Here is a 25,005-nt window from a genome sequence, read left to right as displayed (position 1 = left end):
AATTTGAAGTGAACAGAATAATAAATACATAAAGTTGTAAAAAATACTACAACACTGTTCTATCCTGTCTCAATATTACTTCTTCAAAGGAGTTTTTCTTTTGCTTTTTTAAAATACCCTGAGGTTAAGCTTAATTTGAGAATCAAAATCTTCTTGAACTAAAATGCAGCTTTTAAAATATTTGCTAGTCTAAAGCTCTCTACTTTGCAGATAAAGAATTTGAAGACCAGGTTTTATTTTTAGGTAGTCTTTTACATCATTAAAAAAAAGATTTAAAACAATCAATGCCTACTAGCTAATTAACGGTGTTACTCAGCTTGAAATCCAGAAGATTTTAGGCAACATATTTATTTAAGAGATAAGGTCAGTAGGATACTGATCTGCCCTTCAAGAATCTCAAGAGTACAACGTATAGCTGCAAACCAAGAAGGGAAAGATTCTGGGGTTAGCAAAGTACCTTCAAAGCCAAACAATTTATCTATTGGAGAGTGAAGACCTCCTTCTATAGAAGGCCCTAAATCCCTTCCAGTACAAACTGGCTTCTGACTGTACTTAGTGTAAGACTGAGAAATTCACAAGACTGAATTTCACAAGGAACAGGGGACAGTATATCAGATGATCTCGGTGAAGGCAATCAGCAGACACAGTGGCATTAGTTGTGTCTAATGGCAGCCACTGAGAGAAGAAACACAGCCACAGTCACCGCTAAGATTGCATAGAGATTCCACCACAGAGAAGATTGTATGAAGAACAAGTAACTCTTCTCAGCTTAAAACAATCAAGGTATTCACACTCCAGCACAGCATAATGTATGATTTTTCAAATCATCATTTGCAAATGATGCCCTACATCAAGAAAAAAAATTCTAATACAGTCTAAAAAAGAGAAGGCCATGTTTATCAAAAAAGTGTCATAAGTGACATTTGCCTTCAAGTGAGATAATGAAATGTTCTGTCCTTAGAATAAAAACTGAAAATACATTTGAATGAAATTCTTTTTCTATTGAAATGGTTTCAAGAGATGTGATAACTTCAAGAGACGTGATAAAGTTATAAAACTGTTTAGAGAAAAACAAATATTAATAAAGACAGAATCGAAGAAACAAGAATTGAATTTTATAGAATGCGCAACTTAATAACCAGTGATAGTAACATGAAGAAAGTCACTTAGAATAACTCTGCTATGATCCAGAAGCTATAAAGCCTTTCAAATTGTGAAAAAGACTAAAACAGGAGTTCACAAAGTGTCTCTCTAGGATGGCTATCTTTAAAAGTAAACAACAAACTGAACGTATGAGTCTTCAGAGATATTGCACAAAATGAATACAATGTGTAGCACTCTGTCATGTGTGTAATACCTAAATCTAAAACTGTTACTCTATAAATCCAGATCATATAACAAGATAATTGATACTGATGGGAAATATTTACTTCGATAATTATATTCAATTGTTGAAAGAAGTTGTAAATTAGTAACTCATAAAATAGGTATGTATGCATATACATAAGGATAAAGTATATACCTCATTAGGGTAATGTTTCTTATAATGGTGTGACTTTCTGTTCCGAAGAATGCTTTCGGAAGTCCTGTCCACATGACGGCGTAAGGGGTACCCTGTTTCAGGACCTTCCTCACTGGAGACTTCATCAGAGACATTTGTTATTGTCCTTTGAGTATCCTAAGTTGGGAGTACACAAAGAGAATTACTGATAATTTATGACTGTAGCTTTAAAACTGTAAAATTTTAAATTATATGTACATGCAGGTACACCTTCAAATATCTTCAAAAACCTCAAAGTGATTGAGTAGTATTACCTGATCTTCTTTAAAAATGTCTTACATTAGTGACTGTACTGTTATTTTAACTTTAAGAGTAATTCAACAGCCATTTGTCAAATACTGTCCTATAACACTTCTGTTCAGGAAAGGATTTGAAATAGCTTAGAAAATTAAGAATATAAAATAGGATAAAAGTAAAAAAGAGACTATTTAAAAGAAGCTGAGAAAAAGGAGATGAATTAATTATAGTATTTCTACAAACCCCAAATGCCATCAATGATTTAATAATGACACAAGGCAGGAAGAAGTGGAGTTGTATATGTAACACAGACAACATAATGTGCATATCAATTTGTATGAGACTTCCAGATTTTGGAAATTCTGAAATTGAGAGCCCCAGAGCTTAAGTTTTATTACTATTTTCATGTTCCTCTCATATAACTTTATTTGGTAACAAATAGCTGAAAATGTGTTTAAAAGCTGTATGACTAAAAACTAATCTGTTGAGTGATGATATTGATGTGAGACTCACATTATCAGAGAGCTAAATGCTTCAAAAATCTAAATTCAGAGTAAGGGATTCTATTTCACTGCAGCCCCATGCTATTAATTGTATAGCTACTGGTAATGAAAACACATGTATTGCCAAGTAGTTTGCACATACTTCACTCAAAATTGAAAAATCAACACAAATGTTCATGCTCACATTTCTACATGTTAACAGAAACATTTTTAATTTGTCCTTAATTTTTTTTTACTGTAAGTTTTTTTTTTTTTTAAAGATTTTATTTATTTATTTGACAGACAGAGACATCACAAGTAGGCAGAGGGGCAGGGGGAAGCAGGCCCCCTGCTGAGCAGAGAGCCCGACACGGGGCTCAATCCCAGGACCCTGAGATCATGACCCGAGCCAAAGGCAGAGGCTTAACCCACTGAGCCACCCAGGTGCCCCAATTTACTATAAGTTTTTTTTAAAGAAAAAACTATTTAACCCAAAAAATTCAGTGAAACCAAGACAGAGATGATACTGCATTAGGCTTTGTTACAATAAATGCAGGACTGGGGCACCTGGGTGGCTCAGTGGGTTAAGCCTCTGCCTTTGGCTCGGGTCATGATCCCGGGGTCCTGGGATCGAGCCCTGCATCGGGCTCTCTGCTCAGCAAGGAGCCTGCTTTCCCTTCCTCTCTCTGCCTGCCTCTCTGCCTGCTTGTGATCTCTCTCTGTCAAATAAATAAATAAAAATCTTTTAAAAATAAATAAATAAATAAATAAATGCAGGATTTCTTTACTATTTTGGAAAAGTAAACAAATAGTTGTTATTCTTAACTATATCCTCAATAAGATTTTTTTTTCCGTATTAAAAACAAATGTGTTGACCACAAAGGTAATGAAGGTAGGAAAAAACAAGGTAGTATCTTCTTATGGGGAATAAGAATGAAAGGACAGATTTCTAGTTCAGTTTCTAAAGTAATGTAGATGTTCCATTTAAACAAATTCACACACAAACACAAATGAGGAACGAGAAGACAAGGTTCAACAAACATCAACTATAAATTATAAAGTGCCTTAGCATTTTGGAAAAATTGGAGCATCAATCAATTCAGAAGATGCCATGTTACACTGGAAATCAAATTTATTCATGTAACTTTATTTGATTTCCAGTTTTATCAGTGTGATGTGTAATGGCTCACAGAATAAATTCTGGAGCAAATACAGAATTCAAAGGTGATTCCAATGTCTAAGTCACTTTCCATTCATTGATGTAAAATCATACAAGCAAACTTTTATTTTTATTTTAATCTTTTCGGTGTGTTCAAACCTGTTTTATTTATCTTTTTAGTTCTTTTATTATGTTAGTCACCATACAGTACATCATTTGTTTTTGATACAGTGTTCTAAGATTCATTGTTTGCATATAACATACAGTGCTCCATGCAATACGTGCCCTCCTTAATACAAGCAAACCATCTTAAAAATCACACTTACTTTGCTGGGAACGTTCCTCAGTGTTTCTGGGTGCCAGGCTGCCTCTTCTGGTCGAACAGTTTCACAGGGAGGTTCATGGCTTTGGATTCCCTCTTCACTGCTTTTCACAGTCTTTTTCCCTTCAAGGGATACATAGCCATTGTCAGTCTCCGTTGATTTATCAATTGAATTCTTTGCTTTCTTTGATCTAAAAAGAAAAAATTGCAAAAGCATGTTATGTGGACTTGCTTATTTTAGATGTGTTACTGAGAGAAATTATGATCTGTTAATAATTAAATCTGGTAGTTATAAATCTAGTAGTTATTTCTCAGAATTTTAATGGCTACCTTATTTTTTTATAATAAGTAACTTAGAAATATAATACTTATAGGGGTGCCTGAGTGGCTCAGTGGGTTGAGCCTCTGTCTTCAGCTCGGGTCATAATCTCAGGGTACTGGGATTGAGTCCTACGTTGGGCTCTCTGTTCAGCGGAGAGATTGCTTCCCCCCTCTCTCTCTGCCTGCCTCTCTGCCCACTTGTGATCTCTGTCAAATGAATAAATAAAAAAAATCTTAAAAAAAAGAAATATAATACTTATCATATAAAATAAATCAGTAATTATAAATCAATGTCCTCATTCAGCTTACCTGATAGGTTTTTAAGTCTTAACAAAGAGCAATTCTAAGAGACATGCCCTAACTTACCAAACGACTCTTGGTCAAAGTCACTTGGTCTTTGTGCAAAATCTATGATCAAAATTTTGCCAGTTTTATTATGGTTAACAATGTATTGTAAAGTTTTATTTAAAACACTGTTTCTGGGGCACCTGGGTGGCTCAGTAGGTTAAAGCCTCTGCCTTCAGCTCAGGTCATGATCTCAGGGTCCTGGGATTGAGCCCCGTGTCGCGCTCTCTGCCGGGCAGGGAACCCGCTTCCCTTCCTCTCTCTCTGCCTGCCTCCCTGCCTACTTGTGATCTCTGTCTGTCAAATAAGTAAATAAATAAAAGTCTTAAAAAAAAAAACAAACAGTTTCTATAATTATTAATTTGCAGTTAGTGGTTTAACTTGGTTTTAACACTTCCATTTACCCAAGTACTTTTAGTATATATATGTAAATATCTCTGATAAACTCATTTTAGTGTACAAAGGAGCCATAGGACCTACTCTAACATAAAAATATGAAAGAAAAGGAAACTTTTATAATACAAGTTTCTAAATAATGGAACAAGTAGAAATGAAGAAAACCAAAAAAATAAAGAAGTAACTTCTTTCACCCACTGAAATAGTCCTGAAAAAATAGTACTCTCATGTAGCCATTAATTACCTAAAAGGCTACAAATGACATTCTTCATTGATAGGAACTTAATTTTTTCAATATACAAAATACAACATGGAAAGTAATAAATAAGACATTTTGATTAATAGGCTAAAGCTTGAGGGATCTTCAGAGACTACAGCGGGTGGAAGAATAGCTAATGGTTAGCAGAAGTACAGTTTAAGCCCCACACAAAATTAAAATGTGCTCAATGCAGATTAAGTTTATCATGAAATTTATTGAAAAGCAATTGCATTTAACTTAAATAAATCCCCCTGAATTTTCTGCAGAGTGCCCATTTTGCAAGAAAAAAAAATTAGTATATTGCCTTCATACAAGTCAAAAAAACAAAAGTTTCAAAACGCAGAAAAGAGGGACACCTGAGTGGCTCTCAGTTTGTTAAGTGTCTGACTTTGGCTCAGGTCATGATCCCAGGGTCCTGGGATGAGCCAGAGTTCGGGTGGTGGTGGGCGGGAGGCGGGGGAAGTCCCTGCTCAGAGGGTAGTCTGCTGCTCTCTCCCTCTGCCTCTCTCCCCACCCATGCTTGCGAGTGCTCTCACTCTCGGATATACATAAATAAATAATCTTAAAAAAAAAACAAAAAACATACAAAAGAATTACTTTTAACACTAGAGTTACTCAGTCCTACTGGAATCTTTTAGAACTGTATAGGACCTTAGACCTCACCTATTTTAAATGTTCATTTTGGAAACAATGGATCAGAAATATAAAGAGGTCTAAGCAACTAACGTAAGGTCCCACAACCACTTAGAGGCAAAGCTAGCACTAGAATACAGACCTTCTGACCATGAGGTTAATTATATTCTCTGTACCACCTCCAACTGCCCACTCCTGGGGATAGTCCCTGATAGGATTTCTTCTTCACACACTCATCAAAGCCTAGAAAGTTTTTGTTTTATACAAACAGACCCCCTCCCTTCTGACCTTCTCCTGCAAGGTTACTAAAGGGGACAGACAGACCTCACTTCCTACATGCTTCACAGAGCTCTGATGCTTTCTGATAATTCAGAACACATCCCAACAGAGTTCCAAGCTTCAGAAGTCCTATCTTCTGACCCTTTTCTTTCTATATGACCCTAAGAGACATGGCAAGACCAAGGGAAAGAGCCACAGAACAAAGACCACTTAAAAGTAGCAGAGGGAATTGCGCTTGGGTGGCTCAGTCGTTAAGCATCTGCCTTCGGCTCAGGTCATAATCCCAGGACCTGGGATCAAGCCCGGAATCCGGCTCCCAGCTGAGCCTGAGGCCTACTTCTCCCTCTCCTGTCCCCCTGCTTGTGTTCCCTCTCTTGCTGTTTCTCACTGTCAAACAAATAAATAAATAAAATCTTAAAAAAGAAAAACAGTGGTAGAGGGAAGGAGGAAAATGGATTAAAGAGGAGGAAGGGCAAAAACAGAAAATAAAAGGTACAGAGAAAACTTGTACCTTTTCTCTGTAATAAAAGAAATAAAAACAATAAAATAAAATAAAAAGTGATAGGGGGCGCCTGGGTGGCTCAGTGGGTTAAGCTGCTGCCTTCCGCTCAGGTCATGGTCTCAGAGTCCTGGGATGAAGCCCCGCATTGGGCTTTCTGCTCAGCAGGGAGCCTGCTTCCTCCTCTCTCTCTGCCTGCCTCTCTGCCTGCTTGTGATCTCTCTCTGTCAAATAAATAAATAAAATCTTTAAAAAAAAAAAAACAAAAAAACAAACAAAAAAAAAAACACCAGCTACTAATTATCCCCATTACTTTGTGCAATGTGTAGGTGTAGAAAAAGACCAAGGGAGGTAAAGATCCTAATATCTTAAAAATGTGAGAAACTCAAAAGACAGAGAAGGCGTTGGGGCACCTGGGTGGCTTAGTGGGATAAACCTCTGCCTTCAGCTCGGGTCATGATCTGCTCAGCAGGGGGCCTGCTCCCCCACCCCCGCCTCTGCCTGCCTCTCTGCCTGCTTGTGATCTCTCACTCTTTGTCAAATAAATAAATAAAATCTTAAAAAAAAAAAAAAAGAATTTATTTAAGAAAAAAAAAAAAGACAGAGAAGGTGTGTGCTGGAAAGGTATCTATGAAGTTTCCTGGAAATTACACTGGGCTTGAACATTGTGCAACATGCAGATGTAGAAAAAGACCAAGGGAGGTAAAGTTCCTGATATCCCAAAGAAGTGAGAAGTAAGACAGAGAAGGCGGGCGCTGGAAAGGTATCTGTGAAGTTTCTTGGAAATTACACTGGACTGGAAAAACGGGGGAAAGGAGGTGAACAAGGGAAAAGAAGACTGGAAAGTTGGTAGAACCATTAATGGGGATAGGCAAGAGGAGAAACATATTTTGGAGGAAGGACAGAAATGCTGGACCTCAGGGGCTTAGGAAACCTGTTAGATCACTAGGCAGTTTAAAACATTCCCTGGAGGCCAGTAGTCAGAGTAGAAAAAGTGGCTGAAAACTTGCAGAGTGAACCAGAACCCTAGAGGGCAAAAAGATAAGGGCCCTGTGAAAAGGGCACGGAATCACTAGTAAGTCCTGCTTCAGGGATTTTGTGAGGGGAATGTGCACCTTCTTTACCAGGACCCGGTCAAGACTGGTAAGCACTAGTAGTACCCACTGCACACACCTTTCAGCTATCTCCCCTCCTCCCTTTATCTCTGCCTACTTGCAGTCTCCTCTGGGTTGTTTCTTTCCTCACTATCTCCTCGAAGCACACAGGACACTCTCAGGTGTGAACAGTAAGTTGGCAGCTTGCTGATTTTTCTCAAGAAAATGCACGTAAGTTGCAAACCAAGCTGCAAGGACAAAGAAAATACTAAATATACATACCACTCTCGGAGTTTACAAAGTAGCTCAAAATACAAATTGAGGCAGCTTGGCTGTAGCTGGTAGTAATACCTCTCGCAGGAGAACCGTGGCCACAGCACGGCAGGGGCAACCCAGCCGCAGCCAAGAATGGCGCCTGCTTCGAAGACAAGTTTAGGCAAGGTGTCAGGCGCAGCCTGATGGGGTTGGGAAGGGGCTACATCCAGAATTAACTGAATCAATATGGAGGACAAATGGGAACCGGGTTTTTCAGTGATAGAGAAGGAAGATACAAGGACAAGATCAAATGAACTTTGAGGTACTGTATTTGAACTGGAGCTATCATTGCAAATCCATGGCTTATAATACATCTAAATACAGAGGTAAATATCAATGTAGAGGAACACACACACACACACACACACACACACACACACACACACACACACACACCCTTCCTAGCCCTAGCCCCAAGGTCTAAAGGTAGTAACACCGCAACAGCAATAAGCACTTCTGGCACTCTCGCTCTCTACCTTGCTCTCTTTCTACCACCCTCCTCAAAGAAATGACTGACTCCAGGGCTGAGGCAGAGGAAGGATAAACTGAACCTAAAACATTGTGCAGCCCTAGAAAGAAAGAAAGTGATCAAAGAATGAAAGGGACATATCAAAAAAGACAAACTGCTCAAAGGGTTCCACTGGCCAATTAAGGCCAATCTGATCATCAAAATGAATAATGACATTAATAAATTGAATAAAATAGAAATCCATGAGTAAATAAATAGGGGAAAGCTCATCCTTACAGAAAAATGCCAATAAATGCAGAAGGAATGACAGAGTTAGAAAAAAAATCACCACTTGGCAACCATCATAGCAATAATTCTGGTAATAATCATCAATGCATGTTAAAACTAGAAGGTGAAGGTGGGATGAGGAATGAGTTATTTTTTATAATCTTAATGTGTCTCCACACAGGACATTTGTTGATTATAAAGGGGAAAACAAATTTACAATGGAGAAATCTAGCAGATATTACATTAATCAAGTGACTAATGTAAATACCAGTAAGGGGACAAATTTTATGTTGTTTGCCACCTGATAGGATGCAATGAGAAGAAGTATCACTTCTATGATATTCCGGCCAAATTTGCATAACTTGGGTTTCATGAAGAAACATCACACTACTAACTCAGTATTATGCTGCTAATTCTAAAACAACTAGCTCTCCAGAGGTAAAAAGTCCTTCCTTGTCTGTGGTGTTCCTGATTTCCATGGTGTAAATAATCCCACTATGGCCAATTTCAACTACCAACTGATAATGTGGGCTTAGGAGTTGGGAAGAGATAAGCACATTCTGGACTCACAAGTCACTAGGGAGTCTGATCCCGACCAGGGGCATAAACCCAAATTAAGGGACTTTGTGGAAAGTGACTACCTTGTAGTCTTCAAAAATGTGAAAACCATGTAACTTGAGTAAAGGCTGATGTCTGCTCCAGAATGAAGGACACTAGAGAGAAATGACCACTGTGTGCAGCGCATGATCCCAGATTAGAGCTTCTGGAGAAGGAACAAGGCTATTAATAGGGACAATCAGCAGAATTTAAATGGGGTCTCTGAGTGAAAGACATGTGGGAGTTCTTTGCACTGCTCTCTCAACTTTTCTGTAAGTTTGAAATTGTTTAAAAATAAAATCGTATCTTTTCAAAAGTACAGCTGATTTGTACCCGATTAGGACATTCTAGATTTGAGCATAGGGAAAATGCTGAAAGGACAAAGAGCTGGGAGAGCTAAATTCCAATTAATGTAGGTAAAGAGGGTTAAAGCCCATGACTGCTCTGGGTGATGTCTAGTGCTCATAGTGACATTAACAGTTGAAATTAAGAACCTCACAGAATAATATTTATTTCTCAAAAGGAACATAGGTTACCAAGACTCAGATGTTTAATTACCCATTCCCTTGTTTTAGAGCATAAAGATACTATGGAAAGGCAGTGGGACTGAGAGATTTACTTAAAATACTAATATTGTAAAATTCTACTTAGACTATTTTTTAAAGGGAAGCTACTTCATTTAAATCAACTTTTAAAAATGTACAAAAGTAAATTAAAGCAAGGTGAAGAGCATTTTGGTTTTAAAATAAGCATATACTTCTAAATCATCATTCTCTATCAAAAATAAAAAACAGGGAAGAGGGCACCTGGGTGGCTCAGTCAGACATCCATCCTGATCTCTTAATTTCAACTCAGATCTTGATCTCACGGTCATGAGTTCAAGCCCTGTACTGGGCTGTTTAAAAAAATAAATGAAATAAAATTAAATTAAAAACAGGGTAGAGAGAAGCTGGTGTCAGGAATTAAAACACTGCAGTGTAGAAAAAAAATGGTACTTCTTACTATTATCCACAAAAAAATCTACCCTTTGACAGCTACACTGAATGCATGTAATACACTCATTTAGTAAAAGCAGAGTTAACAATTTTTGCTTAGATCAACCCAAACACCATGAGTCACAGGCACGTGGGCAGTGAGGTTAGTACTGCCTTGAAAACAGGAGACATACAAATCTACAGTGATCTTACTTATTCTATGATAGAAGAAGTATTTCCTGCACTGGATTTTAAACAAAAAGCATTTGCAAAGAAACAATGTGCAATTCCACTACCATGGTTAAGGCTTGCCATGTTTTATAACTTCAGAGCTAATTCTGTAACTCGCCTACTGCATTAATCTTTGGCATGACCTGTGTAGAATTTTCTTTAAAGTATTATGCTTGCCATTCAGGAAGGATAGCTCTATGTCGCAAATACACATAGGAGGAAATTACTTTTAGAAACTTAAGTAGTCTAATTAGTGTAGTTCCTTTGTGAGATGGATGATGATTTTGGTCTTGTCTGAAAAAATGCAAATAAATGTACAACCTGCACCATAAATAAATCATAAAACTAGATGTGTTTTTCAACATTGAAAACTTTAACTGAAGAGTTAATACAACTTTTAAAGAATTTACTAGCTTATGAAATCTCAAATGTATTGTATCAAACAGGAAAACCAGTATGTTTCTATTTGAAAAACCTCATCAGGGAAAGAAGCTGAGAGTATTTACTGGCGCTCTAGAAAATACTCAGGGGTGTATCAATAGAGCCAACTGAAGATCATCCTTCCAGCACTAAAGGACATTAGAGAGTGGTTATAGGGAAAGTTAACAGTAGCAAATAACTCTTGTTCTAAAAGATGGTATGAAATTTCTAGTCCTGCTTTCATTTCTATAAGGGAGCAGGGGGCTAGAGTAACAGAATGCATACAATCTCAGATATAAAAAAATGACACAGGAGCCTACATATTACCATCACAGCTGTGTGCAGCTATGCATACATCTTGAAGATACGCTAACAAAGACTTTCAAAGACTTATGAGTCTGTCTGTTTCCCTATGTATCCTCTACAACACCTAAGTTTGAGAGGTATGCACCAAATTATGTATTACGTACCAGATTTATGTATGGTGCCCGTAACTGTTCTAGAACTAGTCCAATTCTAAAACAGAGTGGCTACAGCAATGTTAGTGAGTTATCCAGTTGTGGCATAGGTTATTTTTAAAAATCTGGGATATACGGACATTTACATGGTCTTCATCCTTGTCTATGGGAGACAGACTTCACCTAGTTTACTGTTTAAATGACTGAGCTATTTAAACTGCAGTCACTAAAAACCAAATTTTTAATCCCTGTACCAAAAATTTATGGTGGGACTACATACCACTCTTACTTACATTATATAGTATGCTCCATTATGGGAAGAAAGCCAATTTATTAAATCTTTAACATTCATTTAAGTGTTAAAAACATTCAATATGGAGGTTAAATGGGACAGCAATATTTAAGGTAGGTCGATCAGGGGTCACCTGGGTGGCGCAGTTGGTTAAGTGTCCAACTCTTGGTTTCCGCTCAAGTCATGACCTTAGGGTTATGGGATCTAGCCCTCTGCACTCAGCACAGAGTCCACTTAAGTGAGACTCTCTCTCCCTCTGCCCCTCCACTCCCCCCCACAAAAAATAAACAAATCTTTTAAAAACAAACAACTCCCCCACACCAAATAACCGCCAGTCTTTAAAAAAAAATAAATAAATAAAGGCTAGGTCAGTTAGGCATGTGAGTTAACATGTGGCCTGGTTTTACTCTGGCCTATGTCTCTAATCTGCCAAGTCACTTTATATATATATATATTTTTTTTTTTTTTTTTTTTAAGATTTTTATTTATTTGACAGACAGATCACAAGCAGACAGAGAGGCAGGCAGAGAGAGAGAGAGAGGGAGGCAGGCTCCCTGCTGAGCAGGCTCGATCCCAGGACCCTGGGACCATGACCTGAGCCGAAGGCAGAGGCTTTAACCACTGAGCCACCCAGGCGCCCTCAGTCAATTTATATTGACTGTTTTTCAGTGATATTGTGATGGTGAAATTAATCCTAAAGGACACGTAAAAAAAACAGTATCTGAATTCCAAAATAGGTATTAAGCTGAAGAGATACACTATCTAGATATAATTCTTCTTACTCAATCTTTTTAGTAGATATTATAATTATGCTAATTTAAGACTATAATTCTTTAAAACTAAAGCACTAAATACTCAGGAAATATGGTTGATTTCTACATCTTTGTAAACTGATATTTTCTTTGGCTTTGTTTTCTCAGTTTCTCAGAGTTCTTTTACATAAATACTATTTTTTTTTTCAAATGAGAAATATGTCTTGTTTAAAAAATAGTTTTATCTTAAGAATGAAATGTACTTAGAAATTATAAATAGAGCCTTTTCAACTTATAAACACAGGATGTAAAAACAGTAGTTTTCATCCTAACATCTAGAAAACCAAAAGAACTATACACAAAGCTTAGACATTTGAGGGGCTATACATTTATTTTCGCATCGGTGATGCTAATTTAGATACCTTAATGGAAGTATCCAGCTTTTCAATTTATTATCACCAGAAACAATTTTAAGTCTTAGCTGATCTTCCAGTTTAAGGCCTTTCTAACTTATCAAAACTTTAAAGAACAAGACATCATCAAGATTTCAGAACTCGATTTAGAACTTCCAAAATTAACATTTTTCTTAAGATCTTTTTGTACCTAATATTTAAAACATTCTCATTCATATGCTAGCAAACCAGTTCCAAATGAAACAGCTGAAAATAGTACAACTTTAAAAACATTTAGATTATAAAGTTGTCACTTTAGAGAGAATAAATCCAAGGGGATTTAGCCATTACATTATCAATGACTGGTAGTCAAGGTCATTCTACAGCCCAAAGGAAGAAAATTGAAGTGTGAATCATTTGACTAAAGAAACACAGCAGAAATCCAAAGGCACTAAAACCTACTGATCTAGGGGCATTTTGAATGCTATGTAACAGAAGACAACCGAAACAACTCAATGATTCCCCCAAAGCAAAACACAGTCACTGTGCTATTTATTTTATAACTGCTCATCTCATCAGAAAGTCTTGCGCTATGTGTGTAAGACACTGATTTTGCAGAGATAAAATTATCACATCCTACTGTCAGAAAAGAGAGCTATTTATTAAAAGAAAAAAAAAACAGACAATGCAATTCAAATTCAAAACAAAACACAACAAAATAAAACAAAACGTAAATGTTTTCTGGTTGAAGAAGAGGTGGTTGGAATAGTGGGGGATCCAATTTAATGCCACGTTATTTCAAACTATTAGGTTTTTGTGCAATTTCCCTCAAAATTACAAGCAATGAAAATACCCCAGGATACAACTGCTTAATTTTCCAATGCATGACAAACTTGATCATAAAAGCACAATCACAACGGGATGAAATAATTATATTAGGAGAGGAGGTAGCAAAAGTGTTCAAAATAGTTATGTGCAGTATCCTTTTTCTTGACTTATTAACTTAGCAACTTTTATCGTTCTTCTCAGTTTACTCCGTATACTCAGTAGTTTGATCATACCATCTTAATATTTTTTACATTTATTACATGTCTATGGAAACTAATAAAATAACTCTGAAATGTTCTGCATTAACTTTTCAAAATAATAATACAAGACTGAGTTAGGTTTAATTTTGCAGTTTGCCATAATTACATTTTCCTATTTGGTAAATGTTTACTGTGATACAAACTATACAAAAAGCCCAATTTGACCTATAGTGCCGATAAAAACAGAATACTCAATTTAATAGAAGTAAGGTGGTACTTGAGAAATCACAAAATAAATAAAAATCAAGAAATCCCAACTAGATATACTTTGATGTATATACACTCATGCTCACACAGGTATATTTACACAGATCCCAAAGTAAACTTTATGGTCTCTATTATTCCATTATCTATGTATAGCATTATAATTTATCAAAACAAAATCCATAATGGGAATGTCATAGCTAAAGTCATTAATATTATATTACCTAAGACTGAAGTGCCAGAAAAGGGACAATGCATCTCTATGCCATATAAAGCCTTGAATAAATACAAACCCTGATAAAAAGAAAGCGGCATGCCAGAGATCTCGGAAGACAGCGCCCACGCTGTAAGAGGTGCTGGTACCGTGGCTCTGAGCTGTTCCCTCCTGTGTGTTATCTGTGGTGCTAGAACCATCTCCTTCCCTATGGACTTCCAAATGGGCTGCTTTTCTTAATTTCCTTGATCAGAAGAGATTAAGAGCAGAAGGTGGCTTTAAAATGTTAACAACCACTCTGTTGGTAGCACATTCAAAATTGTGACCAAACATAAAGACAGGAACTTTAAAACACAATAAAATTCAGTTATTAACTGGAGAAAAGTTAACGCCAACATTAAGGTACATATTCAAGAGCAACTTCTATAAATGTTGGGTTATTGTTCCTTGTTCACACTGACAGGTGAGTGAACATGAGGTTGTAACGATATCATTGGACAGATTTTTACAAAGCATTTCTTCCCTATTTGAATGCCACTTATCTGCAGAAGAAGAAAGAAAAAAATTTAGAGAGAAAGAATTACAATCTAACTGATCAACAATGCTATTTATCTAGTGTCGGTATTATCTTTTCACAAGGAGGAGGGCTTAAATCTCAACATCCCCAAACTGCAAATGTCGCAATCTCTTAGCAACCATATTCAAAGGAGGAATTGCTCCAAAAGACCCTTAAACAGAACTCCATTGTGCTGAGTGGCCAGAGACTTCCTACGCTTACTTAATCAAGAGACAATATTAAACAACTTTGAATAGTATTTAATAAACAGAATTTAGCTGAATTTTTTCCTGGCTATTATTTTTGCTGAAGTATCTTGTAAGTACAAGATTTTGTAAGTAGAGGGAATTATCAGCAATTCCAGCTAATATATTCCCTACAATATCAAGTGCCTTGTAAATGAGCTTTAGGAAAGAAAACAAAAACAGGTATGTGGTCTCATAATAGCCTTGAAGCAAACACATAAACTAAATCATTTGGTAGCTAAGCTTCCTGGTCTATTTGGAAGAGTGACTTTACAAGATAACATTTTCTTCGAGTCAAGAACAATCCTAGATTCAAATTACACAAATCCACAAAAAGGTTGCTTTTAAAAGAGTACCTTCTTCTTTTACCCCCTGCACTGAGAGGGGGTTTTGGTGTTCTTGTTGACACAATCTGGCAGTGCACAGTTCCCAGGAGCAGCATCAGCCATATTGGCCCAATCACTTCCGTCAGAGGTATGCTATGTGGGCTAGAAGCGGAACAGAATAACACTACTGCAGCAACTACAAAGAGGGAAAGAAAATATGTTTAATTATAGATCTGACAGTCACCTCTTCAAAACGTTAAAAACTGTATTAACATTGCTTCTTCCAGATTACTTTTCTAAATTTAAATTAGTTAAAAACATTACTGCAGACAAGCTCTTTCAGACTATTTTTTTTGTTTGCCACTGGCTAACCACAGTATTTGGTAATAAACTCCTGGAACAAGATAACATCCAACACAGTCGGGACGCCTGGGTGGCTCAGTTGGTTAAGCAGCTGCCTTCGGCTCAGGTCATGATCCCAGCGTCCTGGGATCGAGTCCCACATCGGGCTCCTTGCTTGGCGGGGAGCCTGCTTCTCCCTCTGCCTCTGCCTGCCATTCTGTCTGCCTGTGCTCGGCTCTCTCTCCCTCTCTCTCTGACAAACATCCAACACAGTCTCTAAAGCACACATTTTTATGCTGCAATGAAAACCAGCTGCATATGAATCCAAGGGCATTCCTGATAAGATCACAGACAATCAAAAGAACCACTAACCTCAAGCGCACTTCATTGCTTTGTTTTACAAACAAGGAAATCTATGATAGGTGTGTAATAAGGCTATAAAGAGCTTCTTTTCAAATAGAGATTTATCTGCTCAGAAATAACAACATAACTTTACTTGGGTAAATTCTTCAGGGAAACGAGTAAACACTCACCAATGCTAAGACTGCCACAGGAAGAAGAAATCTTGTTTTTGCTTGCTCAGTATCCTTTATACTTTCCAGACCGACCTTACGTCTCTCTATCTTTTGGGAGCTTGCCTCCTTTATCTGTCAATCAAATCGTCTTATTTCTCCCACTTTAGGGACAGATGTGTAATCTAGTCTTACCAGGGTCTTAATTGTGGGCACAGGAATTAATAATGAAATGGGCATGTAACCCTAGCAGGACTAATCAGAATCTTTTTCACGGATTAATAGAGGTAGTTAGAAAGGTCTTTTTCCCACATCACAAACAGTAAGGACTACAGAAATATGAAGTTGCCAGGGGCCACATCAGCCACCTCCTTAAGAGACATGAGACCAGCACAATCAGAATAAAATCACCAGTATAAAAAGTGAAGATATCATCTGAACCTCTAGATCCAGCGATGCTTGAACACAGGGCCTAGGAGATCCTAATTCTGTTTCAGGACAATTGGAGAATTTGAAAATTAGATTTTTGTGCATTTTGTTAGGTGTGATTATTGTAATGTGCTTATGTAAGGTGCATTATTTTGAAGAGATGCATGTCGATGTATTCAGGAGTAAAACATCATGATGTATATAATTTACTTTAACAAGCTATATTAAGTACATATTCTAAAATATAGTAATTTAATTAAAAAGATGGGCATATGCTATTTAGAACAACTATGTAACATGTAAATCAGGACTCTTTTGAGAGTGAAAGGAGAGTTGTTAATAAAAGCACAAGGACAACACAAGTAGATTTGGACACTTGGACAGTCCCAAGCAAACTGAATAAATGGCTATCCCAGTTATTGTTTTGTAGTAGTCTATCTAGTTTTCTGGGTTTTTGGAAAATTTTCATGATCAGCGGCATAAACAAAAACAATACTTTTTACAAAAGCTAGCTTGCATTTGGGGTTTTTAAAAATTTTTATTTATTTATTTGACAGAGAGAGATCACAAGTAGGCAGAGGGGCTGGCAGAGAGAGAGGGGGAAGCAGGCTCCCCGCTGAGCAGAGAGCCCAGATGTGGGGCTCAATCCCAGCACCCCGAGATCATGACCCGAGCTGAAGGCAGAGACCCAACCCACTGAGCCACCCAGGCACCCCTTGCATTTGGTTTCTGCCACCTGCAACTGAAAGGATCCTGGTATACCATACCAAAATATAAGCTTCAAATACCAGTTCATCTCCTCACATGTGTTAAAAGGTATCATAAACACAACTACTCAGCTTTATGCTCTCTTGAATAATAAGTTCCTTTAAAAAGAAAAAAAAAGGGCGCCTGGGTGGCTCAGTGGGTTAAGCCGCTGCCTTCGGCTCAGGTCATGATCTCAGGGTCCTGGGATCGAGTCCCACATCGGGCTCTCTGCTCAGCAGGGAGCCTGCTTCCCTCTCTCTCTCTCTCTCTGCCTGCCTTTCTGTCTACTTGTGATCTCTGTCAAATAAATAAATAAAATCTTTAAAAAAAAAAAAAAAGAAAGAAAAAAAGACTTTAATTTTTTAAAATGCCAATCATCTTTATGAATTACCCAGGAATGTAACTCAAAAATCTCTGGTTGTTCTATAAGAGTCCAGAATTTTGAAAACTGTAGTCTTTGTTGTTTTTAATATGAACTCTGATGCGACCTTTATTAAATCCCTTTACCTTTTTGAGCCTTGGTTTATTTTTTTGTACAATAAAATAGGATATAGGTACTATAAATTCATGTGAGGTAATACATACAAAACACTTTGAGGGCACCTGGGTGCTCAGAGGGTTAAAGCCTCTGCCTCTGGCTCAGGTCATGATCCCAGAATCCTGGGATCGAGACCCACAACAGGCTCTTCTGCTCAGTGGGGAGCCTGCTTCCTCCTCCTCTCTCTCTCTCTCTCTACCTGCCTCTCTGCCTACTTATGATCTGTATCTGTCAAATAAATAAAATCTTTAAAACAAAAAACAACAACACTTTGAAAAGCTTCTTACAGAAGTGAATGTGTACTTAACACTGGCAAATAGTACTTTTATTTGCTATCATTAACTTAACTATCTTTAAAAAGAAGGGGGATGCAAATGCAACTTAAGAGGTTCAGAGTTTCAGGGCATCTTGGTGGCTCAGTGGGTTAAGCGTCTGCCTTTGGCTCAGGTCATAAGGTCCTGGGATCAAACCCCAGATTTTCTCCCCCTCCCTCAGCTGCTCCCCCTACTTGTATTCTTTCTCTATCAAATAAATGAATAAAATCTTAAAAAAAAAAGAAAAAAGAGGTTCAGAGTTTCCTGGGGCGCCTGGATGGACCCAGTGGGTTAAGCCCTTCACTCTTGATTTCAGCTCAGGTCATGATCCCAGGGTTCTGGGATCAAGCCCAGCATTGGGCTCCGTGCTCAGCAAGGAGTCTGTTTGACATTCTCTCTTTCTCTCCCTCAACCCCTCCCCACCGAACTCTCCCTCTCAAATAAATACATAAATATTTAAAAAAAAAAAAAAAAAAAAAGAGGTTGAGTTTTGGGCACAAACAAGAACATCTTAAAGAACTTCAGATTTTGTATAACCTCTTTCTGGTTATTTATCTGTATTCTTTCAGCCCTATCAACACCATCCTCTGGTGGGGCTGGGAACCAACAAACCATATTTTGTATCTTAACAGGAAATGTTATATTCTGTAAAATTCTGCCAGTAGAAAGCATCAGGAAAAGGTGGGGGCAGGGGAGCAACTTTATTTCTCCCTTTTTTCCTGGTTGTGCCTGTATCCATATCCCTTCTATGGTCTCAGTTCCTAAGACAGTGGTTCTGGTATAACCTCCAACCTGTTGTTCCCCTTTAAGTGAAGGGTTACGAAGAAATCATTCACTTCTCTTATATACTGTTAAGTTATACTTTTTGATCATTGAATGAAGTCCAATGAACTAGACAGAACTACTGAAGATTTTTGCTGGGCAGTACTTCTACAGATTCCTCTAAGAGCTCAACTAAGACAAAATATTTTATTAGGCATGAAAGTTCCAAGGCAGGACTTCACATACTGGTCAAGCAGAACTCTTGGGATAATCATCAGAAATATAAGATATCTGAAGTTTAATTTTTAGGTCAATCTTTGAAATTTAGTGGAAGATGTTAGGCACTGGGAATAGTAAGACAAATAAGACCACAGTCTCTGCTCACTGCCTCTCCTCAATTTAGAAGAAAAGAGGGACACATAAAGAAACAAAATACCTATAATATAGACTGAATTATGCCCCCCACCCTATTCATACGTTGATGCCCTACAGTGTCTATATGGATGTAGTAAAGGTTGAATGAAGTCATAAGGATGGAGCCTTAGTCCGATGGGGCCATTGTCCTTTTAAGGCAAAGAGATACCAGAGATCTCGCTCTGTTCACACATAGCGGGAAGACCATGTGAGGACACAGTGAGCAGGCAGCCATCCACAAGTCAGTAAGAGAGACTCACCAGACACCAATCTGATGCCACTCTGATCTCAGACTTCCAGACTCTAGAACTGTAAGAAAATAAATCTCTGCTCCTTAAGCCACACAGTCTATGGTATTTTGTTATGGCAGCCCAAGCAGACTAATAAAATACCTATGAAGAGTGCTATATATTGGGAGGGTGGATAGGGAAGGATTCTCAAAGAAGGTGGCACCTGATGCCTAGTCTGAGAGAAGTAAATGCAGATTAGGTAAATATAAGAGAAGAAGACCACTCAAAGAAAGGGGCACATTCCAAGGCAGACAGAATTAAAACACACACACACACACACACACACACACACACACACCACAAACAACGCAAAAAAGAGCAAAGAGCTAATTTAGCCTGGTAAAACCTGGGGAGAGATTCAACAAGGGACAGACTAAAAATGTGGCTTTCCTCTTGAAGGCAACAATAACTAGGAAGAGATTTAGACCTGAAGTGGCTAGTTTGAATTTCCAATTTAAAAGGTAAAAGGACAGAAGGTAGAAGACATAAGGGCTCTTGGCAGTAATCTGGGTGAGAAATGACATAAGCAAAAAGCATAAATGGAGTCGAGAAGACATAGCTGAGATACTTAAAAGGCATGTAATTGAAATAAAAAACTATACACAGTTATGCAAAACCAAATCTGACTGCACATGATTCCTTCTAGCTCTTAGAAGAAAGGTGGGATAGAGAATGAGGTAATTCAGAGCACTGTACCCTACTTTTCTATGCAAAAATGTGGAGGCACAGGGGTTTCGAGCAGTACCAGCAGATTCCTGGGGTCATTAAGGCTCATATTATTTTGTCACTGGCTGTGACTTGAAGCAGGTTAAATCACTTCTTTGATTTGGTAGGAGAATATTCAGTGTTCACCACTTAGGAACCCTCACAATGTCAAACTTTGGTTCTGAAATGAAAAATACCTTTTTCATGTCTGATCTAACCTGTCTTCCTTATTTAACATAGACAAGCCAGTAAGTAAATTTCTGACACAATATATGCACTCTAGTTCCAATGGAAACTAGTCATTATAATAGCAAAAGACAGCAAAAAGCTTAAATGTCCAACACTGATATAGCACAGAATATTTTATAATAATTTAAAAATGTATTTTTAAGACTCTGATACTTGTGATGACATAAGGCAAGAAAATATAAATTTTTATACAGAATAATCTCAACATTTAAAAATGTTGCAAAGTAAACTGAAAGGCAAGATTTTGGGTAGGTAAATTTTTTAAAAAAAATTTTCCTACATTTTCTAAATTTTCTGCAAAGAATATTTATCATTTCTTTAATTAGAAACACACACATAGTCTCTCTACTGATAAAAATCACAAACCTTCAGAGTTTACTCCCTTTTATGTATATAAGATGTACCCTGGTTTAAAAGAAACAACTTTACCTAAATAAATGTCTATAGGTTCTACTACATTTTCATTTACTTAAAAGACATTTATCTGAAAAAAGAAAAGATATTTATCTTTTTACTTAAGAGTTTGTTGATAAAACATATTTAAATAATCATTCAGGATTACAATCATGTTTTTAAAAAAGCAAGACATTAGAATGACTGAAAGGGTAACCACTACATTAAATCACTATTTTTATTAGAGCGCAGGGATGTGAGTGGTGTCTTCCTCAGGCCTCCGAGCGCTCTCCAGCATCATATATTATGCATTATATGCTGTGGCTCTGACTCGGCACCCGAGTGTGTCCCGAGTGCGACTGTTGAGCATGTCGCTCCGCAGTCAGACTGCTTAGACTTGAATATGGACTCTCCTGCACCTGCAGACTATGTGACTTTGTGACCCTCATGTCCTTCGGATCCCTTTCTATCAGTTAGGCGGAACACCAGTACCTATACTTCCCTGCATGGTGGTTGTGAGAATTAAACGAGAATCTGAAGAGCACTCAAGAAAAATGGGGTATAGATTCTCCGTATGGAATGAGGATAGTCTCAGAAGACAATGGTTAAAAGAAAAAAGAAACCATGGCTGAGACAGGAAAAATGAACTCATACAGCTTGTATAAAAAAGACTGGTGGTAGGTATATGTGGTATGTATGTGCATTTGAAGAGACTTTCTAATTGTTAAATACCTCTCAATCTGTATTTTTCTTTAGCCATCCACAGATTCTAATTTTCATTAAATTATACTGGAAAATAACTGCTTTGTTTTCTCAAACATTTTTAATACCAAACCATATCTTATTAAACTTATTAAATGAAATATCACAATCAATGTGTATCTTCACACTTAGTATAATTAGTATATGTTTTTTAAAAAGCCTTAGTAACTCTAAATACATAACACCCTGAAAGTTAAAAGCAAAATGAATTTCTATCACTTAATTATACCTTGCAGAAGATAAAGGACAAGAAGCCAGAAAAAAATGACTTTTGATGTTACTTGTAACCACCACCGGAAGAAAAAGGGGAAAAACACAACTCGAACAATTCCCTTTCTAGTCAGAGAAGTCCAAGGACTTTCAGGTTTTGCCTTTGCAAATGCAGACCCTGGAAAAAGTAAAATAAAATGACACAGTACATTTATCATTCTTTAATTTCCTTTGAGAAAAAATTTCAATATCTGAAGAAAAACTATGTCTAATTTTATTTTGCATTACACTGTGAGAAATGCCCAATTTGGGGTATTTGACACATTTAAAAACATTCCTCATGCTATCATATTAACTCAGGTACTCTGAAAAAACAATTTTTAACTGAAATAACAGCAGAATTTCTCCCACATATTTTATAAATATAAGACAATGTTCAAATGTCAGTTTCAATTAGGAATTAAAAGTTACTTTAAAAAAAAAAAGTTACTTTCAATTTTATAACCAAGCCATATAGCTTGCTAGGCAAACACAAGCTGGTTTTCTTTTCTTTTTATTATTTCTCAGCCCGATCTTTAGTGGTAGTAAAGACTAGTCAATGGTATTTAAATACCTCCATTATCTCTTTCTTGTACAAGTCCTGCCTTCACTTACGCTCACATTGCTTTTATTCCTACAAACATATATCTAACCCACTTTGAATTCTCTTCCTTCAAGGTCAATTTCTAATTGCATTAAGCTTTAATTTATTCAAGACTTACCTCTTACAAGATCAACATCTATGAGGTCTGGTTTCACATGTGCTGTTTTCTTTGGTTTATTCCTTAAACCCTATAATATATTAAAGTAGAACTGGTAAGAGAGTAGATCTTAGAAGTCCTTATCACAAGAAAAAAAATCTTTGTAACTGTATATGGGGATGGATGTTCACTACTTATTGTGGTATCATTTCTCAATACATACATATCTCAACATATACAAATATCAAATATGGAATCATGCTGAATACCTAAAAGTAATATAATCCTATATGTCAATTATACCTCAATAAAAAAAATAGTATTGGAATTCAATAGATGTATTTTAAAGTCCAGACTAATACAAAATAATCAAATTCTAAAGATTTCAACTAAAAAAAACTTTATGGAATATACTGGAGAAAAACATAAAAACACGACATCTTTGTTACAACTGGAACATAAGTGTAGTATTTTAATACATTTTATTATTTCCCAAAAGGATCAATTTAGAGATGTGTGGACAGGGGAGGGCTGTTTATTACTGAAAGCAAAATTCTAGAACAAAGACTATCACTACAACCCAATCTGGATGTGCAGTCTGAGACGGTCCATGAGACTGTGTGGGCCCAGGTTTGCACAGGAGAGTGTGTTGAGGCTGACTGGGAGAGCAGGAGCCCTGAGAGGCCCTCAGGGGTGATGTTGGGGCCGCTGCTGCAGGAAGCAGTAGCTCACAAAGCTGGGGACAGACAGGGATGCAGACTTCTCAGCTGATGCCAACACGTGGGGGTGGTATTAGCTGAGACCCAGAGAGGATGATGCATACCTCAGGATCACCACTATGTTCACATGCCAACCACTAAGGAGACCATGATACCACCTAATCACCTTAGAACTTAGATGCCATGCCCAGGAGAAGGAGGAGGGAAAAGCGGAAGTCACAGATTGAATTAGTTTAAACTCGGAATTATTGAACACTAAGGTTAAGTTTCTGCCACCAGTGTAGAGTGGGAATAAGGATAGAGATCAAAATCATTGAACACACACACACACACACAAAACTAGGATGTTAAGAATTGGAAGGGCTTAGGCTAAATTCCTCCAGAAGCCGAGTGCTGAGATATGAGACACGGTGTTTAGGTGATCTGTTTACTATTCATTCAATTAATCAAGTAACTGAGCAGTAAATTCTATTTGGTCCTGATCCAAAAAACGATGACCCCTAAGGTAAAAATTTAGTTAAGTACTGTTTGCATCCAAAACAAAGAAGAGGAGACTATTTGAGCTCAGAATTAACTGAGATGTTTAAACCAAATGCACCCTGAAATCAAGAAGCAATGAACTGTTGAACCCTTTAGAATAGTCTGTCCATGTGAAGTTGAAAACTACTCAAGAGGTACAAAAACAAGAGAAAAAAAGAGGATAGAAGACATAGTCATGGTAGTTTTATACATAGTCGGTCCTTATATTCATATTCTTTATTTGCAAATTTATTTTATTCCCAAATCAATATTTGCTGCACTTTTGCAGTCATTTGCAGATATGCACGAAGTTAAGAGCGGCAAAAAATCTGAGTCACCCAATGTGCACACTCCCAGCTGCAGTCAAACAAGGCAACAATCTGCCTTCTTATTTCAGCTCTCATGCTGAAAATAAGTATCCCTTTCACAGTCAATTTCATGCTGGGTTTTGCTTTTTTTGTACTTCTTGTTGGTATTGTTTAAAAATGGACCTCAAGCACAGTACTGAAGTGCGGTCTGGTGGTCTAGTGTTCCTACGTGTAAAGAAGGCTGTGATGTGCCTCACTGAGAAGATGTGTGCTAGATGGGCTATGTTTGGGCTTGAGTTACAGTGTCGTTGGCCATGAGTTCAGTTGTTAATGCAGCAACAACATCTACTAAACAAGGTGTCTTTCAACAGAAACATACATAAAACAGGGATATGTACTGATCACTTGATGAAAGTGTGACTAGAGGTGGAGAAATAAATGGTCAGTATCTGCTAATTCAGTGTTCATGCTAACTTTATAGAACGTAACTCCTGTGAATTAATGAGACCTGATTGCATCTGTACTTCATTTCCCATTTTAATTCATGATAAAGTGGCTCGCAGACTATGAATCATCCCTAGTATTTTGCAAACTGGAAAAGCAATTCTAATAATACATACATGTAAAAACAAAATTTCATTAATAGAGAACTATTTAAATTTGGT

General features: G+C 37.2%; 1 protein-coding gene across 5 annotated transcripts in view; it reads right to left on the bottom strand.

The window, feature by feature from the left end:
- The window catches only part of PHTF2 (putative homeodomain transcription factor 2), a 119,760-nt gene that overhangs the window by 27,521 nt on the left and 67,234 nt on the right, over positions 1-25,005 (bottom strand). For all 5 annotated transcript variants that reach the window (XM_047694660.1, XM_047694661.1, XM_047694657.1 and 2 more), the window contains 6 exons: positions 22,816-22,885; positions 22,074-22,232; positions 15,418-15,583; positions 14,340-14,504; positions 3,766-3,952; positions 1,523-1,678 (listed from right to left, as the gene is read on the bottom strand). In XM_047694660.1, coding sequence (XP_047550616.1) covers positions 1,523-1,678; positions 3,766-3,952; positions 14,340-14,504; positions 15,418-15,583; positions 22,074-22,232; positions 22,816-22,885 — 903 coding nt within the window. The remainder of the gene's footprint in view (positions 1-1,522; positions 1,679-3,765; positions 3,953-14,339; positions 14,505-15,417; positions 15,584-22,073; positions 22,233-22,815; positions 22,886-25,005) is intronic.

Source organism: Lutra lutra, chromosome 11, assembly GCF_902655055.1.
Source record: "Lutra lutra chromosome 11, mLutLut1.2, whole genome shotgun sequence".
Lineage (NCBI taxonomy): Eukaryota > Metazoa > Chordata > Mammalia > Carnivora > Mustelidae > Lutra > Lutra lutra.
The sequence above is the reverse complement of the archived record's forward strand: the minus strand, read 5'-3'. Positions and strand labels throughout refer to the sequence as shown.